Source organism: Phlebotomus papatasi, chromosome 1 (genome assembly GCF_024763615.1).
Source record: "Phlebotomus papatasi isolate M1 chromosome 1, Ppap_2.1, whole genome shotgun sequence".
NCBI lineage: Eukaryota > Metazoa > Arthropoda > Insecta > Diptera > Psychodidae > Phlebotomus > Phlebotomus papatasi.
This window is the reverse complement of record NC_077222.1, coordinates 69629667-69654201: the sequence shown is the minus strand read 5'-3', so window position 1 is coordinate 69654201 and position 24535 is coordinate 69629667. Positions and strand designations below refer to the sequence as shown.

Below are 24535 nucleotides of genomic sequence, written 5' to 3'. Positions count from 1 at the left end.
TCTCCTCTCCTAGATAAAAATTTTCAGACCTAGATGCCAACTCATATCTCCTAAATCTAGGGAAAATCTAGAGTTGGCAACCCTGGTCTGGAGAGGCCTATTCAAATGTTCCCCGGCCTCCCCGGCTAACGCACTTACCCTAGACACAATTTTGCTGTGATCGAGGATTTCGATATCGAAATCAGAGTCTCCATGGTGAATTTTTGTGTGTAACGTGAAAATGCAGGAAGTGCAGTGAAAAAGTGCAAAAAGACCAATTTTACAATAAAATCTATTTAAATTGATGTCACAGAAGAATACTACATTATACAGACAACAGGTATATGCATGAGATATTTCAATTTTCACGATTTTCTTCGCAAATATTTGGGTTATTGGATATATCTTGATTTGTGACTTGGTGCGTGGCCAAAAGAAAGATGTCGCCGGTCTTTTCCTCATTCATCCGGAAAGAATTTTGCACTTCGTATTCACGCCTCTCACTCTCCTCCTGCTTCATTTTCTGCACCATAGCCTCATCGTAGTTCAGCGTCTGATAGTTTTCTGGGAATCTTGAGATCTGCTGAAATTCATGATTCTGATCATTGGCATAGCTCAGGACTTCATTGCTGGGCGGCGTCATGGGATCATTGACACTGTAGGCAATGTTCCGATGAAGGATAATCCGGGTATATTGGGAATTTTGCTGCCGGGAACATTCCTCCTGATTCACATAGGTTTCCACATCTTCCATGGGGACTTTTTCGTAATTGCCGGCATTTTGCTGGGAAGTCTCATGCTGAGGTATCATCTGCATGGTATACTGACTATTGTAGGGATCTTGGGGTGCATTCTGCTGAGCCATTTGCTGCAGTGATGCATGAATGTGCTTCGAACGTGCCAAATATGATCCTTCGATATTCTGAATTAGATGAGTAGGAATCCCTTCTGGAAGATTTTGTGCCTTTGTCCCCAGTTCACATGCCATTTTTACATCTTCCCCACCTGAAGTTCCACGATATTTGGCCAGTTGTTGATACACCTGTTTCATTCGTTCCATATTGGTACGACTGGCAACAGCATGATTGACCATTGGGAGTGGATACTCCTTCCCAATTATACATTTTGCTGCCCGTTGTACACTCTCCGGGGCATTCCATGGCTCATGGATATACTTTGTTGGGAAGTTCTGTAGAATTTCAAATATTGTAAAACAAATTAGATTCCCCAGAAATTCCAAGTAACTTACTTTAAGAACGGGAAGATAGCGTCTTATGTAGTCTCCGTTAGGATCGGCCTTGCGTCCGAAGCGAACGGGGCAGTAGCAGTGGAAGAACTGCTGAAAGAATGACGAGCACGAAAGCCACATCCACATGCCAGCATTCACGGACCAGTCGGCATCGAGGAGCAATTCTTCAAACACCTTCATGCCCTCCTCCCACGAAATCCATAGGTCGCCTCGCGTGAGAAAACATGCGACCGCGTGTCTTGCCAAGTGGTGAATCCACCCCTCTTCTCGCAGCTGCGTCATAATTGCATCGATCCAGGGGAAACCCGTTTGTCCCTGACGTAGGAGAATTGATAATTTATAAAAATTCCATGACTTATAATTTCGTGACTTCTTCAATTCAATTCCATATTTTTTTTTAAGAATCTCTCAATCAAGCTCTGGAAACGTTTAATTACAAGTCTAATGCCCTATACACACGTACGACTTAAGCCGAGGGACGGCTTAACGTAATTATAATCAAAATAATGATTTGACTAAATTCCCATAAGTTTCTCACTAACTAAGCCGCCTGTCTGCTTCAGCCGACAAACGGGTTTGTCAGAAACTAATGGAAATGCAATCTCGACTAAAGTCGCAAATGTAGGGCATTACTCTCTTTCTCGGATGAATATTCTATTTACTGATTCCTTAATGGCGTTCTCTCCCGAAGTATACGCTTAAATGTTAGTCTTCTTAAAAAGATCGAAATGAGAAAAATTTCAAAATATAACAGTATGGGATTCTTCACTCAGGACACTCAAAGTAATTTGATCTTTATTAGGTGAGATTCTTAACAATCTCACCTACTATAATCCTAACAAAATTTCATGTCGTCCGATCGACCTCAAACTTGGCCAAAATGTGTTTCGCCACTTCCTGATTCCGAATATATATGTGGCTAATTTACGTTCCCGGCCGGCCGGCCGGCCGGCCGCTCTTTGGAGCTTAATAGCTCCTAAACTAAAAAAGATATCGACTTGCGGTTTTCGGCAAAGGTTATATATCGGGTGAAAATTGCAACTTGGTGCATAGACCCCCCACCCCCCACCCCTCCTTCCGCCATTTTGAAGACCCCCCTTTTTTTTGTTTTCTCAATAGCTCCGCCCCTATGGCATTCAGCGGACTCAAATTTTAGTATGTTATAGCTGGGCCTTAGAGCTTTCCATCAATACCAAACTTAAGGTCCCCCGACCCCCCTGACCCGAGCTATAAGGGTCCAAAAAAAATTTCTTAAAATGGCCATAACTCCGGTTCTAATTATCAGAATTTAAAAAGTGAGGGCTTTTTGGAAAGCTCTCGTGAAATGCCACCTCCCCTTCTAACATCGCAAGTTCATAAAACCACCGCTAGGGGCGCTATTATAAAAAAGAAATTTTTTAAATCTTATAAGTTAAATAACTCAAAATTCCATTGTGCATCGGGCTGAAATTTTAGTATGTTGTAGCCGTTGATTATACCTATCAAACAAAAAAAACCTTAAGTCGATCCATAACCCCTGACCCGAGCTCTAAAAGGGGTCAAAGTTCGAACATTGACCGGCCTCTATCTCCGGTTCTAACTAACATAGCGACCTAAATTTTACCTTTTTGGTTTCGTCTCGATGAGCACTTTCAGATGGAAGTTCAAAAATTCACCACAGGTGGCGCTGTGATAGCGTCAAAATTCATCGAAATTCAAAGTCACTTTTCTCAAAAACGGCATTGTGCAAGTTAATGAAATTTTAGTATGTTATAGTCCAGTCTAGGACGTTTCCAAAATGGTGCGTAAGTGCGCTGTGGTTAAAACAGAACCGGAGATATGAGGGGTCAAAGTTCACGAAATTCAAAAAATCATATCTCCGGTTCTATGTGACCGATTTTGATGAATGAGGGCTTAAACGAAAGATCTCACCAAATACTACAACTTTCTAGAACATTTGAACTTCGTGGGACCAACACCAGGGGCGCCACAGTCAAAAAACGAATTTCAATATCACATAACCTCAATTATCTCGACTGTCGCTGAACCGATTTTGATGATTACTTCGACATAATTGTAGAGGACATTTGTCTCTACATTTCGTTGATACATCATTTTCCACTCAGACTACGCTATCACTCCGATTTTGCCGTTTAAGTGTGAAAAAATTGATTTTTCCCATAATAACGCTTTGAAATCACTCAGATGCCAATTTGACTGCCTCTACTCCACCAAGACACTTAAAATATGGTTTTAAATGGAAAGTCCCACAAAATACAACAATTCTTTGAAATAGTTGAAGTTCAACAAATGACTACTTGGGGCACTCTGGATGAAAAAACAAGTTTAGAAACAAAAAACCTCGCTTATCTTGGCTTCTGAGTAATCGATGAGATCATGTTCTATAGGAAAATTATAGAGTACATTCTGGTCTACATTTCACCCATATATCATTTTTGTGCCAGTTCATCCAAATCCTTGATATTTTGGTTTAAGAGGATCGAAAAGCCAGAAAATGGCGTCTCCATACAAAAACCCAAAATTAAAAGTGTATCAAGTCCTACATTTTTTGAGATATTTCCTTGAAAATTTAACTGAGGGTAGTTTTTTATATTATCTTTGAATTCCCTGTTTTAATTTTTTGAAAAACTGTTTTGCTTTCGTAATATAATTTTCCAAACATTCGTATACTCCTAAAACATGCCACAAAGAAGCTGCATTATCTCCTAGAATATGAAAGATAGAGAGGTATATTTTTTTTTAATTTTGTTCCTAAAGACATGCTCTACAAAATGCCTGTTTCACTTCTTTCACTTTTCATACAAATTTTCCAAGTATTTTTCAATTGAAAATTGTCCAAAAAATGACAGTTTTCATTGCATCTTTGTACTGAGAATATAATTTTTTCCGAATTAATAATTATTTTTGTACCAATCTACATTTCATTAGCTTTCAAATGGTACATTAGAATTGGAGAAACTCCTAATAGTTTTTTTGCAATTTAATTTTAAACAACATGCTCCAAATTGGAAATTTTCATGAGCTTTTGATAGCTTTCCGAGAAATTCTACTCAAAATTGTTCAGCAATTCGCCACAAGATTACGCGTCGCATTTTTCACCATGTCTTTCCTTTTCTCTCTGACCTTCAGCACGCCTGCAGTTTTTTGCGATCAGGCGGAGGAGAAAAAAGAATACACAACAACAAAACTCATCCCCTGTGTGAGAAATCGTATGAATTACAGCTGATCGAATTTTTATGATTTTCACGATCAGTCTCGTTGTTTCAAAAAATTGTAGAAAATCGTAAAAATTATGAATCGTCAATCGTCATGGGCATTTGACAAAACCAGCTAATATCGGTGACTACATAATATGCGGATATAATTTTTCTCGGAGAAGAAAAAAGTCAGTGATAAGCCTAAATGGGCTTATGCTATGTGTGATTCTTTCATTGCAAATTCGAATTGGGGGCAAAATCGAAGTCCACACTCTTAGAAAAGTTTAGACGTGATTACTAATGAAAATTAGTTGTTCGGGCGATTATTATCAAATCTATTTAAAATAGTTCTTATATTCTTAAAACATTATACTCATAATAAATTTATTAGTAGTGAGAATATAAGACAATATTTACGTGGATAGGGGGAACTGGGGCAGTAGTAAACTGGGGTAGTTGTAAACACTGTGATTTTTTTCAATAATTTTAATACTCCAGAGGATAAAACCCATAAGCATTCATAGATACCATGGGGATGTATGTCCACAGATGAATTGGTCAATATAATCCTAATACTTTAAAAATAAAAATCATTTTTCCTGAAAATGTTGATATTTCAATTATTTTGGTCATTTGGATTTCCACCTGGAAATTAAAAACTGTGTAAAATAATCGAAATGTAGCAATACCAGTTCTTTCCTACATCTTTTAGGATAATATTTATGGATTTACTAGACAAATTGAGATTCTCATTATTTCAAAAGAATTAATAATTGGTCAGAAAACAGCATTTGGGGTAGATGTAACCAGGCAATTTCAATTTCACAAAATGAGTAGGTAAAAGAGCGGGAAATTGACCTTCATGCGAAATATCTATAATTCGTAGATTACGAAAAAAATTGGTGGTGCTGTGTTCAATAAAAAGTCACATGATGTCAAAATATGGGGAAAATCCATTGAAAAATGTCTTTGATATGCATGTTTTTAGTTTTTTTGCTATTTTAATTATTCTTTGTAAAAAGGGTCGTGATTTTTTGAAAAATATACAGTCTTTATATATCTCTTAAGCAATTAAAATAATCGAAAGTGGTGCAAAGTTAATCTCAAGGGTGGGAAAAAAGGTGTTTACATCCGCCCCAGAAAGTGGTTACTTCTACCCCAGGTATTTTGTGAAAAGAGAAAAATGCACAGGGACACAAATTTTATTTTTATTGAAAACTCAATTGTTTTCCAGCATCCGCATTACCCTCGACGAATTGCCTATATCCAAGGGTAAAACATGAGCTAAGAAATATTTTCCAAAAAATCACGGTGTCCTTGGAAAATCACCTCAAATTCGCATCTATCGAAAATGATTACATGTGCCCCAGTCTCCCCTAAGTTGCGGCAATTATTTCATAATGCTTTCATACAATTATATTTGCTTGTGTTAATTAAATGAAATCATTATCCCAACTAATATTGGTCACTAATTCCTTTTAGTTCTCACAACCAATGTAAATAGATGGACCTATATTTTCATAAAGTTATGACTACTTTTCCAATAGTAAAGAGTGGTTTTTTATTTTAGTAATGCGTTGAAGCTCTTTCGAATTTTAAGCAACTAATAAGAAATATGCATCACAATGAATGCTATATAGTAACCAAAACTAATATGATATAGTTATTACAGCCAATAAGATGGGTATCAACCCCATTTATTTAGTAATTGGAACTAATATGTTATAGTACCCATTACTATTTTGATTTAGTTGTGATAACTAAATGAAAAGGATACTTTAACTAACTGTGGTCAACTATTTCATTTAGTTACCCAAACTAAATATATAGTTGGGTCTATATTTACTATATTTTATAGTTCTAATAACTGCATATGAGCTTGTACGAACTAATTTTTTCTAAGAGTGCAGACGACCTTATGGTAGTTGAGATTCATTACAGGAAACCCCGAAATACCTGCAACTCGAGGTCGTTGAAAATTGAAGAGTGCAAATTCGATTGTCAGAAATGCACAAAAATACATGTAAAACTTTAATGCCAAAATGGCTCAGAAACTATTCCGCAGTCCGCGAGTAATACTGCGATCTTCAAAAATCCGCGAAAAAATCCACGGTCCGGGAAAATCCACAATAAATTCTGCCGGCTGCGTAAATCCGTCAGAAATTCTTCGGTCCGCAAAAGATTCCGCGATCCGCGAGAAATTTCGCGGTTCGCGAAAATTCATGAACGATTCCGCGATCCGAGAAAATCCGGGAGCAACACCGCGATCCACGCAAATACACGAAAAATTCCGCGGCCCACTAAAATCCACGAACACACCGCGATCCGCAAAGTTACAAAATAAACCTAAAAGTAGCGAAAAGGCATAACATGATTTCGAGATTACAATAGAAAACCCGATTTTGAAATGGAACTTTTGTGAAGAAAAGAAAAAAATGAGACATGCATGTTTTACGTATATCTTTGTCTCTAAAAATTGATAAAAAAATTAAATTTTCAAGTGACAAAATTTCTATTTTTATTTTCTTCATAGTCCAAAATTTCTATTTCTTCAAAGAACACGTGCTTTTGACACATTTGAAAGATAGGGGGAAACAGGTTTATTTTTTGGCCTTTTTTGGTAGGGGAAAGTACTCTTCTTTCGAATGTTCATGCCTTGGAATAATGGGAATTTTCTTTTATTTTTCGTATGAGACTTACACATTTCTATTAAATATTAGTTAGCTTATCATCAATATTTATGATTATGTGATAATTATTTATAAGTCTCTTAGGAAAAATAAAAGAAAAATCACGCTATTCGCAGGCATGAACGTTCGAAAGGACAGTTCTTTCCCCTAACCCTTACGATTCGAAATTTAAAAACTTTACAATCTTGGCAGGTCAAACTAATAAATAATTAACATGACCTTTATTTTTCCTCCATTCTTTCCAAAAAACATGTTCTTCTTGGGAATCTTTAAAAACGCATCCTGCGATTTTTTTTTATTTTTAAATATGTTTTAGAGGCCGACTCTGTGATAATTTCATATTACTACCAGCACTGGCACCTTAACTATAGACCTTAACTATAGACCTTAACTGTTAGACGAAACGGACGAGATCTTTTAAATTGCATTAATTTGTTCCCGATAATTGGAACAAAATGTCTATATTTGGTTCCGACTTTTAGCAACAAATTTGTACTTTTTAAGAGAGACAAAAGGATTCCCCATATTAGTAACGATTTTTGTTCCAAAAATTAAATCATCCACGGACACCGAAAATTTTTGAAACGAATATGTTACAAATGTAGGGATAGTATTTTTATAAAAAAATCTACAAATTTGTTCCTGATGTAGTGATCCAAATCTTATGGATCACTCTGTAAAATTATTTGATGGAATTTAAGATGATCTGTAATGATCCATATTCTATGGATCACTCTGCGAAGATAATTTATGGGATTTGACGAAGATCAAGACCACAGACAAATTAAAAATAGTTCGATGGAGAAATTCTCACTTGGAGAATGACAAAAAAATAAAGAGCCATCGCGCAGAGATAATTTACGATCATAATTTATGAGATGTCCACATCTCGTGGGTGCAGGTGCAGTACAAAAAAATAGAGCCAAAAATAGCACACAACCAATAGTAAAATAAAAAAGGGAATAACGCAAACAGCAGTAAGAAAAATAGGGTTCAATGATTGGAGAATAGTGTCTTCTATAGCTGAGATTCTGGTATAAAAGGGCTGCCGAAATTAGTATAGTTGTTCAGTTGCCAGTGACTTCTCTTGAGAGCACTGGTTGTAATTCAAGAAGTGAAATAAATACTTTTGGTGCCAACACCCTTTGTTATTCACTATCCGCTGGACCAATCCGACTGGAGGATTTCCTGAGGTGGACGTGTACTTGGAGAAAAATTTTCAATTTCCTAAAAAACCACGGCACTACACTGACAGTGGGAACAAAACAGTAGAGCGCAACAAAATTCTATTCCAACTCACAGATCAAATTTGTATAAAACGAAATCTACTGAAATTTGTAGGTATTCCACCGTATCGAAACGGTTCTAAAAGAAAACTTTTACACAATTGTCACTATTCTTAACAAAACCGTAAAGAAAAAAAATATTGGAACGAATAAATATCTTTTTTAGGTACATATTTGTTCTGTAACAAATTGTTCTAAAGAAAATTTTTACCAATATTTTGGTCAGTGTCTAAAAGTTTTTACTGTGATTGTGCAATTTGCTTACAATACTACAATTGGACTTCAGATTAAAATTAGTTATAGTTTCATAACTGGTTTATTATTTGGATTCATAAAAAATTATACCCTTTTCAGAATTGTAAAAATGCTATATACCAAATGTCACCCTATTCGGTTTAAAAATACGCTCTCTAGAGCATTTTTAACCTTTGACCTTGAAAAATCTTTGATTCAACAGTATTTTCTTATATGAAATTATCACAGAGTCGGCCTCTAAAACATATTTAAAAATTAAAAAAAAAATCGCAGGATGCGTTTTTAAAGATTCCCAAGAAGAACATGGTTTTTGGAAAGAATGGAGGAAAAATAAAGGTCATGTTAATTATTTATTAGTTTGACTTTCCCGTACCAAAAAAAAGGCCAAAAAACAAACCTGTTTCCTCCTATCTTTCAAATGTGTCAAATGCACGTGTCCTTTGAAGAAATAGAAATTTTGGACTATGAAGAAAATAAAAATAGAAATTTTGTCACTTGAAAATTTAATTTTTTTTATCAATTTTTAGAGACAAAGATATGCGTAAAACATGCATGTCTCATTTTTTCTTTCCTTCACAAAATCTCATAATGCATCGCAAGGCTAAAAATCCGCCTTTGGGTTTTCAACCTTTTCAATGAGTTTTTTGTGTGCTCTGGGGAGCGCTTCGGAGAAGGGTAGACAGGCGATGAGCGTGAACAAAAAACAGTAGAAAAAACGAGACAGCTGATGGCGGGTGATGACTCTTTTCACCACCAGGGGACATCACGGATGCTTTGAGTAGCTCCGCGAGAGCTTGAATCTGGAGCTTTTTTTTCCTTGACGATCCTCTTAAATACAAAATTTGTATAATTTCACGAATTTGATTCAAGATAACTGAATGGCGACTCACAATTTCAGCTCTAAATCGAATTTGCATGCACTTCGAGTTAGCTCACATTAAGAATCTCACCTACATAAGCCGGTTAGGATTATCTGTCCTTTTTTATTATAATTACGTTAAGCCATCTCTCAGGTTAAGTTGTAAGGGTGTCTAGGACATAATAATTATAATAACCTTTCACAATTTGATTTTCACAATTTAATTTTAAATTCAATTGAGCCAATTGAGCATTAAAAATTTCTAAAATTTGCTTGAAAATTCTCAGCCAGGACACATTTCGCAAGAAATTTGCCCAATTTTAAATAGTGCCGCGAGTGTGAATGACTCCGGAAAATGTATGACTTAAAATGTCTTATAAGTCACTTATCTGTTATGCAAAAGAATCCTCAAAGCCAGAAAAAAGGCTTGTAGGCCAGGGGACTCATGAAGAGACTCTCATACAGTCTTGTTGAAAATCTGTATGAAGCGTATGAAGTCATCCCAATTGCGATTTCTTGACACAACAATTTCCTTCGAATTGCTTTGAAGGAACTCAGCAAATTATTCCCGATTCTGAAGCTTTACTCGTGTACAAGTTTATCACTAATCACTAGCCGTACTCACTATGGCGCTGTTATCTTGTAATATCGTTATCTCGTTATCTCGTTATGTTCTCGTAATGTATTTTATAAATGAAAAATTATAACAAGATAACAGATTACGGAGATTACGAGATAACAACGCCATAGTGAGTACGGCTACTGTACTTATCTTATTTTTTTGGCCACAAATAATAATTAATTACGAGTGAATATATTTAATAAGAACAATTTGGTTCAAAAGGCAACTTGTTTAACTGCAATAAAATTGAAATTAATGAGTAATTTCAACATTTTAATTTATTGAATTCAAATTTAATTGAGCAACCACATTTGTACTATTTTAGCATGTTTAAACATGTTTTGGTTGAACCATCTTTTTCCTCAAACACGGTTTTCTTCTCTATCCTAAAGGGGAAAAATGTGATCTTTCAATTAAACATCTTTGATTTTGAAATACTCGTACGCATTTTTAGAAATATTTCCATGGGTTCTAGAAATATTTGGGTGTTCCTAAAAACGGTTCGTCTTTTCCCGAAGCACTTTTCGTCTAGATAGTTTTTGTTTTTATTTTTCAATGAGTAACTTTTCATTTATACTAGTATCAAATCAAAATTCAAATTGGTTTCTTATTGTCAAAAAAGACAATATGATCCAGTTAGATTTCCGATAAGAAAGAAATCGCTCAAAAATCTTGTTGTAAATTTCAAAAGTTTACCAAATAAATTCAATCTTGATCAAGTCTATTAAGGGGTTACGTGGGTTACGAAAACAGCATATTTTTTCTTTTTTTTTCAACACAATAAAAGAATTAATTAAGTTTATCTTTTAAGCACATAAAAGAAAACAATTAAATTATATTTTCTGAAATTTTCATTGAATATTTAAAAAAAAATCAGCTGTTATTAATCAGTAAATCAATGAGGTTAGTATGACAACTTAGACTAAATTCTTCAGATCAAAAACCAAAATATTTCCTGTTCACTAATGAGTTAACGAAGACTTTTTTGAGAAAGAAAAATGTATTTTTGTGAGAATTTTCGAGAACAATTGCAAAGTTTTTTTTAATCCGGCTTTAAAAATATCGTCCCACTGGCTGAATTTTTAAATGAACACTTTAGAAAATATAGTTGACATTTTGTACTTTTATGTGCGTAAGAGCTCGAATTAGTTAAATTTTTTATTATGTTGAAAAGAAAAATGTAGAAAAACATTCTACTTTTTCAGTCTGGGTAACCCATATTAACTCCTACCCGAAAAAATTTCGGTTTTTGGTTTAAGTTATATTTGTGTATAACAATTCTATATAACTTTTTAAGGAAATACACAGTTTAAACGCGCTGCTTACTTCAGTGACAAAAAGTTTACGACAATTGTTCATCCAGATGACGAACTGTCACCTCTCAATAAAAGTTCGAAGCTCATTCCCAATTTTGTAGTAAAGATTTTGGAAAAAACTCAAAAGCTCTTAAATTGAATTTGTTACTAAATCCAAAAAAAAGTTCTCTTTTTTCGATTTGTTAATGTTATACTATGCAGTGCGATTCCAATTATGTAAATTTTCAGTAGAGTAGTAATATTAAAATAATTTTTTAAACTAAATAAAATTTTTAAACTGGCAATGCTAGACTATAGATGCCTAAATGACTAAATGGCAATGCTAAAATAGACGTCAATTGAATTACTCCTAATCCATTTTTAGTGATCTTTTGAGTGATTTATGAATCGGTTTTAATTGGTTGTGAAACGGAAAATAGTATACAGTAGACTCTCTCAAATTCGGGTTTTTGGGACCGAAATGTCAGCCGAATAAAAGATAAATTCGGGCGACAAAGTTTTTGAAATGCAACGATTTTTTATTCATCTTCACACTTATTAAGTTTACTTACTCATATTTAATGTAAATGTCATAAAAACCCCTTGATAATGCAAAATCACATCATAACTAAGGCAAATCAATGCAAATTTAAGAACATTTCCATCATTCAATTACCAAGATCAAAGTTGAAAAATGTCAATAAACTTTTTTTCAAATATAACTGCTGCCCGAATTAAAAAGTATCCCGATCTTAAGAGAGCCGAATTAGCGAGAGTCTACTCTAAGTACAAGGTATCCCCTCCCGATGCGTCGTACCTGATAGAGCAATATTATGATTTGTTGTGTGAATTGATAAGGTCTACGTACCTTGGTATAAGTATGAGTTCGAGTATTTTGCAAAGCTTGGGACGCTTTGCCGCCCCTTTCATATTAAATTTATATAATTTATCTTAGTTTATCGAAAAATTAGGACAAGCCCTGTACAATTGTGCTTCTTCAGATAGTATTTTTAAAAACAACTCATACTCGTCCAAACGACAAAGGCCACAACAATCTTGACAAACGACCTACAAAAATTCTAAAAAAAAGCATTCTTTGAAATATTAAGAAAATAGCTAAAACCACTAAAACAAATCAAGTAAACATATTTTGTTTATTAAAAGTTTAAGTTAATACCGGTAATACACAACAAAAGTATTACTTATTCTTTTAATAGTTGTTATTTCTTTCCAGTACTCTGAAAAAAATGTCTTGTTAAACGAACAAATGGATTTTGTTGAAATTTTGCTAAAATTTAACAAAACTTAGCAAAACATTTTGCCAATTTAACAAAACTTTTCTATATTCTGTATGGAAGAACATCCTTTTAACTCTTTCGTCTCTTTTGGGACTGTAGTACCCAAAGAAGCATATGAATATTCTATGAAAAACAATGTTTTTTAATTATTCAGAACTGATAAAAATCCGATTCTTGTGGATGATTAAAAACTATAGGGATGTCGAAATGTAAGATATTTTTTGTAGGCCCTCAATTAATTCCTGAGCTTAGATATTGTTGGTTAAAAAATTGTGAAATTGGCTTGCAGCATATGCTGCGGTCCGGAAAGAGTTAATAAACTTTTCTTGTTAATTTGACAAAACATTTTTTTCAGAGTAAGTAAACAGATTTACTTCTAGGCTAGCTCTTTTTAAACACTCTAACTAAAGGGTACGTTAGCCGATGATTTATGAAAGTATTAATACGAACTTAACTATGACAAGTAATGGCCTCTACACACTAGAGAATTTTCTGTCCATATTGAAGTAAATTCCCTACACCTGTATAGGAAAATATCTTTAATATGGACGTAAATTTCTCTAGTGTGTAGAGACCATAAAATATATTTACATCACAAAATATGGGATTCTTATGAAAGTTTTGGAATTGAAGAAATAATTGGAAGTTGCAAGGGAAATCACTTACATTTGCCCATTTGGCCAGAGCTTCGGCATTTTTGTCCCAAGGTATCTGGACACAGATGGGATTTCCAGTCATTTTGTCGAAGTTAGGATTCTTAGTGGCAGCGCAGTAGAAGAATTCGCGCCACAGCAGTTGTCCATGTAGGGACAGTGGAGGGTAGGCCCTCTTGATATTTTTGTAGAGATCAGTGAGTTGATGATAGAAGAGACGTGTGCTGAGACAGCCAAAGCGCAAGTAGGGTGAAAGGCCCGTTTGACTGGCGAGTAGCGATTGTGGGGTCATCTTTGGCCGGCCAAATGATGCCACCCATGCTTTACGTTCCAAGTGACGTTCTAAGCGAGCCAGTGCTTCTGTTTCTCCACCCACCCAAACGGGTGGTTTGAGTATGTCCACATCAAATCCCAGCTCTTCCAGTGTGGGAACGCCATACTTATCATCGTGATCTTCGGAGATAGGTGTGTAGGCCTTACCGATAGTATCTTGCGTCACAGTAGTCTCAGCTGGAGCTGGTGGATCAATAGTGGCAATGATGGCTTGAAATTGATGGTATGTAAGTGGCGCACGGCTGCTGTTTTTCTCAATGATACTGCAAAAACTCAAAAAAAGTGGACAAATTAAAGACGAACCTTACATTAAAAGCCCGGTGTCTGGGGTAAAAGATTGACACGCAATGGCTGCACAATCATGATGATTACTTCTCAAGTTTGTAGAGTGTATGTGAGACTTTCTGAATGACTTCAATGGATAGTTCCTTGCACATTTCTGAGATGTTCTTGTCACGCACCCGACCAAATGGTTCGGGATCTTCTTCGAATGTGAGACACGTGGTTCCCCAGTCTTTGAAGAGCTTTGGTAAAGCATCAGCCGGTTGACCGCGTATGACAAACAGGCGCGAATTGAGCTTTCGCAGATTTCGATCCAAGTCTTCCAGGCATTGTAGGAGAAATCTACACGTGGTGGGTGTGAAAAAAAGGGTAAATGGTAAGGTCTATGGCAATCACTGGAAAGTCACATGGGGTTTTCACGTGATTGGGAAATTTTCAGTGGGGAAAATGTGCATTGTAAATGAGAAAAGAAAAAAATGCATTCGTTTGGTCAAGTATAAGCGGGAAAAGGAAGATTTTCTTTGATTGAAAGAAAATTTAAAAGATTTTTTCCTCACCGCCATTTATTGATGCCCACGTTGGAACTTCCAGCGAACCAGGGATCAATGACAAAGACACACCGGAAGGTGACTGCACCGGTAATTCCACTCAGAAGAGCTGGGTTATCATGTAGACGAAGTCCCTTGCGAAACCAATGGACTGTATGCTTTTCTCGTAGGGGTTGATTCTGTTGGGCTCGTGTACCAGGATTGCTCGATGTAGTTGGGGTTTGCACACCTGCACAACTACTATTACTATCTCCTGGCATAACTCACTCGTAATATACAGTTTTAATAAATTCACTGGATTTGTTCTGAAATCATAAAAAAAATAAATAAATTGGTTATTGCATAAATCATTATTCTAACTGGCTTATTACGTGTTTAGCAAGAATTGAAAATATTCCTAAGGGAATATGCAAGGGGCATGTAGGGGAGGAGTATTGAATAAATAGAGGATGTTATATGATTTGGTATTGTAGATGTTTTTCAGTTACATCACAAAATGTACAAATATTCCGAGTACCCTTTATCATTTTGTACTAATACTATTCCTGAAATGTTACGAAATTTTCTATTGAATAACACATTATTATATATTCAATTATAATAATAAAAAGATAATAATAAATATTCGTAATGCAAAACTTGGAATAAGTTTAAGTTTAAAATTTACATTCTCAAAAGCATATGCATTTTACCTCATGATAGAAAAACAAGTAACTTCTCATAAGTGAGAATTCGTGACTTGTCGTGTCGCGTGGCATATTACTTTTCTTCCCATAGACGAGCTTTATGAATCAGGCATACAAAGAATAGCATTGCATAATCTCTATTGAATCCAACTTCGTTCAATTAAATACTTTAGATCGTCTGGGAGATACGAGGGAGGTAGGCTGATTTTGTAATATTTAGAATTTTGCAAAGATAGAAAAGTATAACCAAGTGTTATGTAATTTCCCCCCGCATAAAGAATATTTGCTAGTCATTGGAATTTATTTTAATTCAGTAACAATGTGCGAAAGGTAGATGATATATTCATTTCAGTAAGAATCTTGCTGTATATCATTCAGAATTGATGTGATTTTTTTTTAATTTGCTGAGTTATGAGTTTTTCTAGGGAATGCAATTTACACATTGAATAACTAATAATTTACTAATTCTCAGTGATTTTTCCGGCATTGAATGTAATGTTGCGAGACTATTTTTTTTTTAAATAAGTATACAGTAGACTCTCGCTCAATCGGCGCTTTTTCAATTGGGCGACAAATTTTGTTGCCAGTTTTCAGTTTAATTATGAAGCTAATTTGCTCAAATTCACTGTAGTTCTTCTTATTTTATCGTGATTCTTTATAATTGAGTGCTTTTTGTGGAATTTACAAAGACTTTGACGCCCAAATTTATCGATAAACCGGATGACATTTTGCCCCAAATGCCCAATTGAGAGAGAGTCTACTGTAATTTTAATGTTAATTTTGGGGCTTAGATGATGACAAAGTAAATTTTAAAGTTTTGTTATTCTGTCTAATTAATTATTGCAAACAGTTCTAATTTCTTTTTTGGCACCAATAAGCTCCTAAATTTTACCAAAGCTTTTTAATTTTAAAAAGAGTTTTTTTTTGATTTAGTATAAGGCGAAGATGATATTCACATTCTGTGTTACTGTTCCGTATTTGGAATACAACGGATAATATCCTAGATTGACTTTGTTTGTTCTGCCTTTCTTTATTAAAACATTCCAACCATGGAGCTTTATTGCCCTTTTTTAAGGACGCCAAAATGGAGGTTTAACAATCAAAGGAGATGAGTGCAATAGACTGAGCAATCGCGATGCCCTTACTCGTATTAAAGAGCATCTTAACATACGTAATCATAAAATTTAATAATCGTATCGAGATATTTCTCACAATCCTTACAATGTAATCATGTAATATTCTCGATATCCCATATTGGAATAATCTGCTAAGTCCATTGTAGACCGCTAGAAATAATCTTCCCCACAATGTGGATTCTTCTTCCGCGCTTTCGGAGTTTTTGGATAAGCGGAAGTAGGGCACCTTCAGAAAACGGCCTTTTAAAGAAATTGAGCCTTATTATAAGTATATAAGTTAGCTTTCCAATTCGTCCAATTTAATTTAAAAATCGAAGAAAAACGGTGCATCATTTTAAAGGTGTTCCAATGCAAAGGAGTCCTACTTTCCCTTAGACTTAGAGGCGGTCCATTTTATTACGTTTTATCACATGCGAAAATGTTTCCTAATCCAACTACTGACTCCCACAATAACTGCGAACTAATGCTCTTGCCAATTTTGCGACTTGAATCCAGATAATAATAATAATAATCTTCTCAATTATTAAAATTACAGTTTACTTCAAAAAATTGTTTACTTTGCATTTTTCGGTTTTAAGATATAAAGTATAAAGTATTCGATCAAAGCATCTTTGTAGTTATTGTTAATTTTATATAAAACTTTAAATACTGTAAATTACAAAATCTGGAAAATTTCGTGATTTTGATTTTAGACAGGTTTCAGACTTGAAGGTTAATTTGGTTACAGAAGGTGTCGAACCTTCTAGGTTCGAGACCAATAATTTTCCAAAACCTAACAGATCAGCTCTTAATATACAATTGTAATTCAGACTTGAAGTTAAGCTGTGTCTTAACGTCTCTAATTATTAACTAAGATTTTTGGTAAAATTTGAACTGGGAATTAAATTACATTGGGGAATATGTCCTGCCTTTCAACGTGTCAGAATTTGAATATTGAATTTCTTACTGTCTGAACTCAGAGCAGATAATCTGCTTTTTTTTTAACTTGTTACCTGTGTAGAGGTCAAACTGTAAGAGTTATAGATTTCTAATGCTTGGTGACCTCTCTCTCTCTTTTAAAAAACTGTTGTAGAGCTTAAATTTTTCACCTAATAACCATAAATTTTATACTAAGTTTAGGATTTAACATTTGTCTATACACTGAGAAAAAACGGGTGTGCGATTAACTTTTTTTCCTCATAATTTTAACACTTTAGGTGTAAAAATATATATCAACATTTTTTAATGTTAATTTTACACCTTTTTAAGGGTAAAATTAACATGAAAAAGGGTAAATTTAACCCCTAATACACCTAAAAAGCATAATATTTACACCGATTTCGGATCAATAATGCAGGGTAAAATCAACATTTCCGGAATGTTATTTTAACTTTTTCGGATTTCTCTCGATTATATCCCTCACGGAACCGCTACACCCACACCATTTATTAGGCCCATTATGCACTCCCCTCCCCATTCTCCCGTTCTATCTTAATCCACAAGGCAGTGAACCTACTCTACATATACCGTGGTACTTTGTGTGCCGTCTGATACCCACAGTAAGAGGTAGTATTTTCGACTGAATTCTTTGAAACTAGTTTTTATAACAACCTCTCTATCAATGCATTGGCATTACTTTTCCATTCATTCACTGGACGAATTCGAGACTAATAAGACAACTAAAAAATCTGCAGCTGTTTAGGCTGGAACCCGAGACCTCACAATCATAGAGACAATACTCTATCCACTGATCTACTGAAGCCCCAAAATAAGACATCCTCTACTAAGACTACCTGAACTATACGAGACGCGATGACTTTTTGTAGGTCAGCACATCTAGTAATATGGAAACGACTGTAATAATTTAGTTGATGGTACGATAGTGAGTACGGATATGACTTCGCAATAAGACGTTCAAATGTTTTGCACTCGTGAAAGTTTGGAGTTTACACCAGTCAATTGCTTAAGCAGGTCACCTTCTCCTTGCTTTGCACCTATAATATGCAGCAGACTTTTTTTTATCAGTTTTTTCCACAACCACCTCTATTTTCCTCTAAACGAAAATTCTATTCTGTAGCTAATACTATTAACCCATTTCTATAACCGGAACGTTTGAAGACTGGGTACTTTGCCCTACAAAAACTTTTACATTAGATTACAGTGGGGGCGGTTCCTCGCGGAACCCCTGCACCTAGGTCTCCTTTTGGGCCCATTATGCATAAAACTTTTAACTTACGTTGCTGCACGTTCTAAGTTACCTATATTTTGCTAACAATAAACACTTAACACTTGGAAGGACCCTAGTGGCATCCGCTGCCAATTTAATTTTCAATTTTATTCTTTATAGTGAAGAATATATTATTTCGCCTGGAGACCCGATTGAATGCGTGCAGAATTTATCTGGCTATTTTTTCGTTATCAAATTTTTAATAAAAATTAAATATTAATGTAAATATATTGCAGAAACAAAAAACTGCACTCGGAAGGACCAAGTGGCAGTAGCTGCCATATGCATTTTATATGGCAGTTTGACGTTCTGCAGATGTAAATTTTCTTGATTGTTAGTGTATAAAAGCCTTAAAAGAACAAATTGAAAGTGTTTTTGCAAATGATTGAGAAGAATTATGGGAAATATTGAATTGGGAAATATGTATGAAATATGAATAATTATGGGAATTATTCAATTTTTCTCTTATTTACCAAAGCTCAAAATCCATTTTGTTAAGCGAAGTTAATAGAAAATAGTTAATAGTATTAACTATTGTTCATAAAGTAGAATTTTTGCTTTGAAAAATAAGAGAAAAATTGAAACATTCAAAGGCTGCCGCATCTAAAGGCACACCACTTTCCCTGACGCCATGATTCTGATAAAGATGAAAACATCGAATGATTAAAAATCTTTAGATACAGTACCCAAGGAGGTGAAATTTCTGATTCAGACACCAGAAAAGAACTGACAGAGGCTCCGAATGTTAAAATATATGTAAAAATATTAAAATATTATGTAAAATCCGATAAGTGGCAGCGGCTGCCACTTGGTCCTTCCGTGACACTTTAGTTAGGGTTCTTCGAAGTGTTAAAGATAGTTCAACATTTAAATTTTACAAGTTTATAAGTTGGGTGGTTAGAGCGTTGACTAAATGAAACAAATGTTTGGGGTTCGAATCCCTTTTAGGTCACGGGAAATCTTTTGACATTGAAAGTGTTAAAATAGTATCCAATGACCTTTTACTGCATTTAACTTCACAGGCCATGAGATTGACAACCCCATTTCTGCATAAGAATTAAGTAAAAATTTCGTTTTCGAAAAGGTGTGATTTGTCTACAAGATGTTGTGCCGCATTAATATTATTCTTAAAAAGTGTAATTTTTTTAACGCACGGATTAATATGATTATTAAGTAAATTTTAATTGTCTGAAGTGTACGCTTAAACTACTCACTTCTAGATATTTCTTTGTAACTACACGTTTATCAATGAATGAAATTTCAGGATATTGCAAATGAGTTGTAGATTGTATACCCCCACGCAGGTTATAATCCAAAATTATCTCCAGATACAGGTGTATGAATGACGTCAAAAGGATTTACACATATAGAATATGTTGAGTAGCGAATAACGAAGGGAGAAATATTCCTTTAAAACTTTTTTTCTTGTGAAATGAATGAATGAAATCCTAGGATATTACCAGAGAATTTAATGCCTATTTTATACACGTGTTAGTCTTAGTCTTTAAAAATATTTTAAGATTTTTTTTCTGTTGTTAGATGGGTGCAAATTACGTCAATGTGTAAATTTCTTTCTTTGAGCTTTTCTATAAATATAATGAAGAATAATGAGAAAAACTCCCCTTATCAAAAAAGAAGGTTTGATTTAATAAATCCCAAAATGAGATATATACACACATATTTAGTAAATGTAAGAATGCGGAAAGAAAATCAAAGACAAATTATGTTAAGTAAGATTTTAGACAATAAATTCTCATGAGAAATATTTTGCTGTCTTATAGAAAATGCCTCAGAGCGATAAATATAAATGCAAAATTTTGCTGCATGCATAATTTATAACTTTGAGATGTTTGAGATGTTAAAACTATGTTGCAAGAATATCAAGAAAATCGGAAGTGATATAATTAGATGAGGTCGGGTTATCTTTGTTGATATTTACCCAATATAGAGAGATTTTTTAATCCACTGTAGCTTTCCATGGCAGTTTCACTAAATAAACAAAAATGCACTGATGAAAATCTCTGGAGAGACTCATACAGAATGTCTTAATTGCATTTTCCTAGTCGAATGTCTTATGTAACCGGCACACAATGGATCAAGACACGGTTAGTTCAATAGGAAAAAATATTGCGATGCAATTAATAAAGCGTACACCTCACTAGTTTCACTGACTAGAATCACTTTGAAAAAGAGTAACCGCAAGTATAGCAAGATTTTATCCTCTACTAGTTGTTTAAATTATCCTTTGGAGAATTAAAGATTTGTAAAAGTAGTTTAGAGAGAGAGACGTCTGCACAGCTTCACAATTCACAGACAACTGCCAGCAAAATCGGATACTAAGGCCCAGATTCCAGTGAAAAGCTGGAGAAGACACGACGCTAGCCACGTGAGTGAACCCACTCCACTGGCCTAGGGCAAGCGTTAAGTAGCATATTCCATGAAGATCACGTTGCCGGTGGCGTGCTATTGTGCACACTTACAGAGACATTCTATGTCGAGGGAGAGTCTTATAAAATCGACATAACCGATTCGTCATTGCGCCGATATGAAGACACATTGTTTTGATATTACTTCCCTATCCTCCTACTTCTCAGTATCCCTCCTGTTTAGCTTAGATCAGAGTCGAACATGGTGTAAAAGTTTTCTAGAATGTTTACTTCAAAAATATAATATTAGCAAAGAAATTTAGGGGCATTTCTGATTTTTTGTTTATTGAAATTTGTGTAATAAATTTTCTTTCTAAAGAATTCCATTCAAATTTTAATCATTTCTATTCTAATGCAATGTTCTTGAAATGCGTAGAATTCACAATATTTTCTTGTTTGTTTTTATATCGGGATCAGAAGTCTAACAGTAAGCAAGAGTATCATTATAATGGTCTTCAGCAACCGTCCATAACTGGGTATTTTATAAAACATCTTTCATTGAGAAAAAACGGGGGTGGGATTAATTTTTTTCCTTATAACTTTAATAATTTTAGGTGTAAAAATAAATCAACATTTTTTATGTTAATTTTACACCTTTTTTAAGAGTAAAATTAACGTGAAAAAGGGTAACTTTAACCCCTAATACACCTAAAAAGCACAATATTTAGACCGATTTCGGATCTATACTGCACGGTGAAATTTCCGGAATGTTATTTTAGCTTTTTCGGATTTCTCTCAGTGTTCTAATACTATAAAAGAGTTTTTAGAGTAGGGTGGAATAACCGGCTATCGCCATGTTTAGGAAAAAATTAAATTCATTTAATCATAACTTTTGAATCCTTGTTACAAGATAAGTCAAATTTGACACAAAGTTACTTAGATGTATTGGCTCTAGATACGTGAAAACAATAATCCTAGAACATAACGCTGGACTACTTAAAAAACTGATTTTTATTAATAATGCAAAAATAACCATTTCGTCGCCACTTTTTACCACTTTTCGCCAGTTTTGTAAAATTTGTAACCACTTCTCGCCACCCACTTGAAAAGAACCACACTCGGTTATTTTAGGCAATGTTATGAAAAGAATACATTCACCATTTCTCTTTCCTTGTGATCATTTTATTATTACTCTCTTTAAATGATTTTTCTTCACTTTTATTTGAGAAATCAAATTATGGGGCTTTTGCAGAAAGTAAACAATGTAGATTTGACAACTGAGAATGTACGAAGTGAAGTTAGCGTCGCCTATTGAAAAGATATGGCGACAGGTGATAAAATCAATTCCAGAATATTACCACTTCTCGCCATGCCTCATTTTTATACAAAAATAATATAAAATGAAATATTAATTGACTAAATACAAATTTTATGTATCCCACAAGTGCAATTAAATATTCAATAGACAAATTATTTACCATATAGGTATTTTTGGCCTGATGAAAATTTGACGACACTTAGTACATTTGGTAAGAGATGTTGGATTCGATGCACTTGCTTAAAATATTGCTCTAAAAAGTGATCAAAATCGTGAATCCAAAACGAATAATTATTATTTTTCGATTCTATGCGTAGAAGCAGAAACAATACAAAAAAATTGCGACTCATTTATTTCATAAATTGCGAAAAATAGCGATTTCAATGTAAGTGGCGAGAAGTGGGGCACTGGCGAGAACTGGTGATTCCACCCTAAGTACTTAAGGAAAAAGTTAAGGAAAGAGTTTTTTCTCTCTTTTTAAATTTTGAATGTGTCTTGAAGGTACCGGGGGAATATTATAAGTTAATAAAGGAGCTTTTAAAATTAATTCAAAAATCTTTAGCATTTGGTATTTTGTTTGGCATACATAATACATTTCGTCCATTTATGCGACTACTGCAATAGACATAATTTTTTTGAGCAATCTAAAAATAAAGTAAAATAAAAAATATTACAATATAATAAATAAATACTTTTAATGGTTTACCAATTTAAAAAGAAGCCCTCTAATGTTTATTTTCCAATTTTTTTTTTTGAATCAGAGATTTTATTTGTCAGTTCATGACCCTGTTGGCGATCAAAGAGTTGGGACTAAACAGCTTTTCCCTTTTTTTTTAGGATTGAATAGGTACATTATTTGATAGATCTTAAAAAGTAATAAGACTTTTTAAGATCTATCAAATCTATCAAGTGTAAATTGATTCGAATCGATAAAACGAACTGATTAATATAATTTTTATCCAAAATTTTATTGTAGTTAATTAATTACATTTCACGTTGTTTTAAGTTGATCTTTAAACTGTTTTAAGTATAGTTACGTATACGTCTCAGTATATTTTCTTTACATCTATTTTAGACAAAATAAAAATTTATTTAATTCAAGCTCTTTACCCTTTTAGGACGATTGGAACACCGGTGTCCCATAAAGAGAATAATTTTTCCTGACTATCTAAAGTTATTTTTCCTTATGTTTGTACGTAATTGCAAAGTAGAAGGTTGAAGGAATCTAGGATATTTTTTTCAAATCTCCAGCTATTCGCCATTAGTAAATTTTTAAGCTAAAAAATAGCAAATTTTTAAATTCTCATAATGAAAATTAATTTTAATTATTTTTTATACTTCCAATTTTTTTTAAGCAAAACCGTTTTGGAAAAAGAAACTACAATACTCAAACATAATATTTTTCATTAGAGTGAAAATTATCATTCATTAGTATTGTCAGAAAAATTACTTACATTTTTAGGCTATATTTGTCCCTATCGCTCATAGAGGTAAAAAATATACTAAATCAGACTGTTGGATTTTCTAAGGCCAGATGTAAGACCTTTTATTGATTTTGTTTATCGGTTTCATTTTTGTTGCTGATTTTCGGTCCGCGAACCAATTTTCGGTAACGCGTCGTTAAAGGGTTAAGCCTGTTAAGCATAAAAAGTACAACATTTTACCATTTTACCTATTTTTTCCGAAATTTTTGTTTCAAAATTTAAAAAATTCAGCCGTTGAGAGAGGGTCTAAACTAATTGGCATTTAATGCGTGTTAACATTTAGATAGATAGAGAATTTATTGATTACAATGGCTTAAAAGTACAAAATAGTTCCAGGCAAAATGGAAAACTTTTTTTTCCTTATTAAAAACTTGCATGATAATTTAACATTTGACTGCTTTCAAAAAATTAAATTGGGTTAAACTGCACAAATTTAAATTTTTGTAGACCGAATTTATTTTTTATGCTTATTTGGTACAATGGGTACAATAAATGTTATTCTTTTTGAATGAATTATAAAACACCAAAAATCTGTGAAAATAAGTGTTTAAACTTAATTATTTTAATTGTGTCAAAAGTTCTCAAAGTCCGCATTGTTGAATCAAATTGATTTGATTTTTTGGTCTCTTTCAATTCCAAAAAATGTAATGAAAAAATGGAAAAAAATATATACAAAAGAAAATACCATGTTACTTTTTGTAATCAATAAGAAATTTGGGAAAAATCCAACCATTTAAATTAAATTAACCATTTATAAAATCCTGCAAAAAATGTTTTCATCGGGCACTTCCTT

General features: G+C 33.8%; 1 protein-coding gene across 3 annotated transcripts; it reads right to left on the bottom strand.

The window, feature by feature from the left end:
- Positions 1 to 257: 257 nt before the first annotated feature.
- On the bottom strand, positions 258 to 20975 carry LOC129799235 (cryptochrome-1). Of its 3 annotated transcripts, none has more exons than XM_055842959.1 (6): positions 20514 to 20975; positions 14556 to 14851; positions 14089 to 14340; positions 13397 to 13988; positions 1229 to 1543; positions 258 to 1168 (listed from the first exon to the last, which is right to left on the bottom strand). In XM_055842959.1, exons 2-6 carry the CDS (start codon positions 14804 to 14806, stop codon positions 338 to 340), a joined length of 2241 nt encoding a protein of 746 aa, XP_055698934.1. In that variant the 5' UTR covers positions 14807 to 14851; positions 20514 to 20975; the 3' UTR covers positions 258 to 337. The 3 variants fall into 3 exon arrangements, with proteins under 3 accessions (XP_055698934.1, XP_055698942.1, XP_055698926.1); XM_055842967.1 differs by having other exon boundaries at positions 13397 to 13979; positions 20514 to 20971; XM_055842951.1 differs by having other exon boundaries at positions 258 to 1543; positions 20514 to 20972.
- Positions 20976 to 24535: the final 3560 nt, after the last annotated feature.

Bases quoted from the DNA above. Each gene is read 5' to 3' on its own strand.
- LOC129799235 (XM_055842951.1), bottom strand. From the start codon at position 14,806: ATGCCAGGAGATAGTAATAGTAGTTGTGCAGGTGTGCAAACCCCAACT. The intron at 14,341-14,555 runs GTGAGGAAAAAA...CACCACGTGTAG, and splicing joins GTGGGCATCAATAAATGGCG to ATTTCTCCTACAATGCCTGG. The intron at 1,544-13,396 runs GTAAGTGATTTC...CTCCTACGTCAG, and splicing joins CTCTGGCCAAATGGGCAAAT to GGACAAACGGGTTTCCCCTG.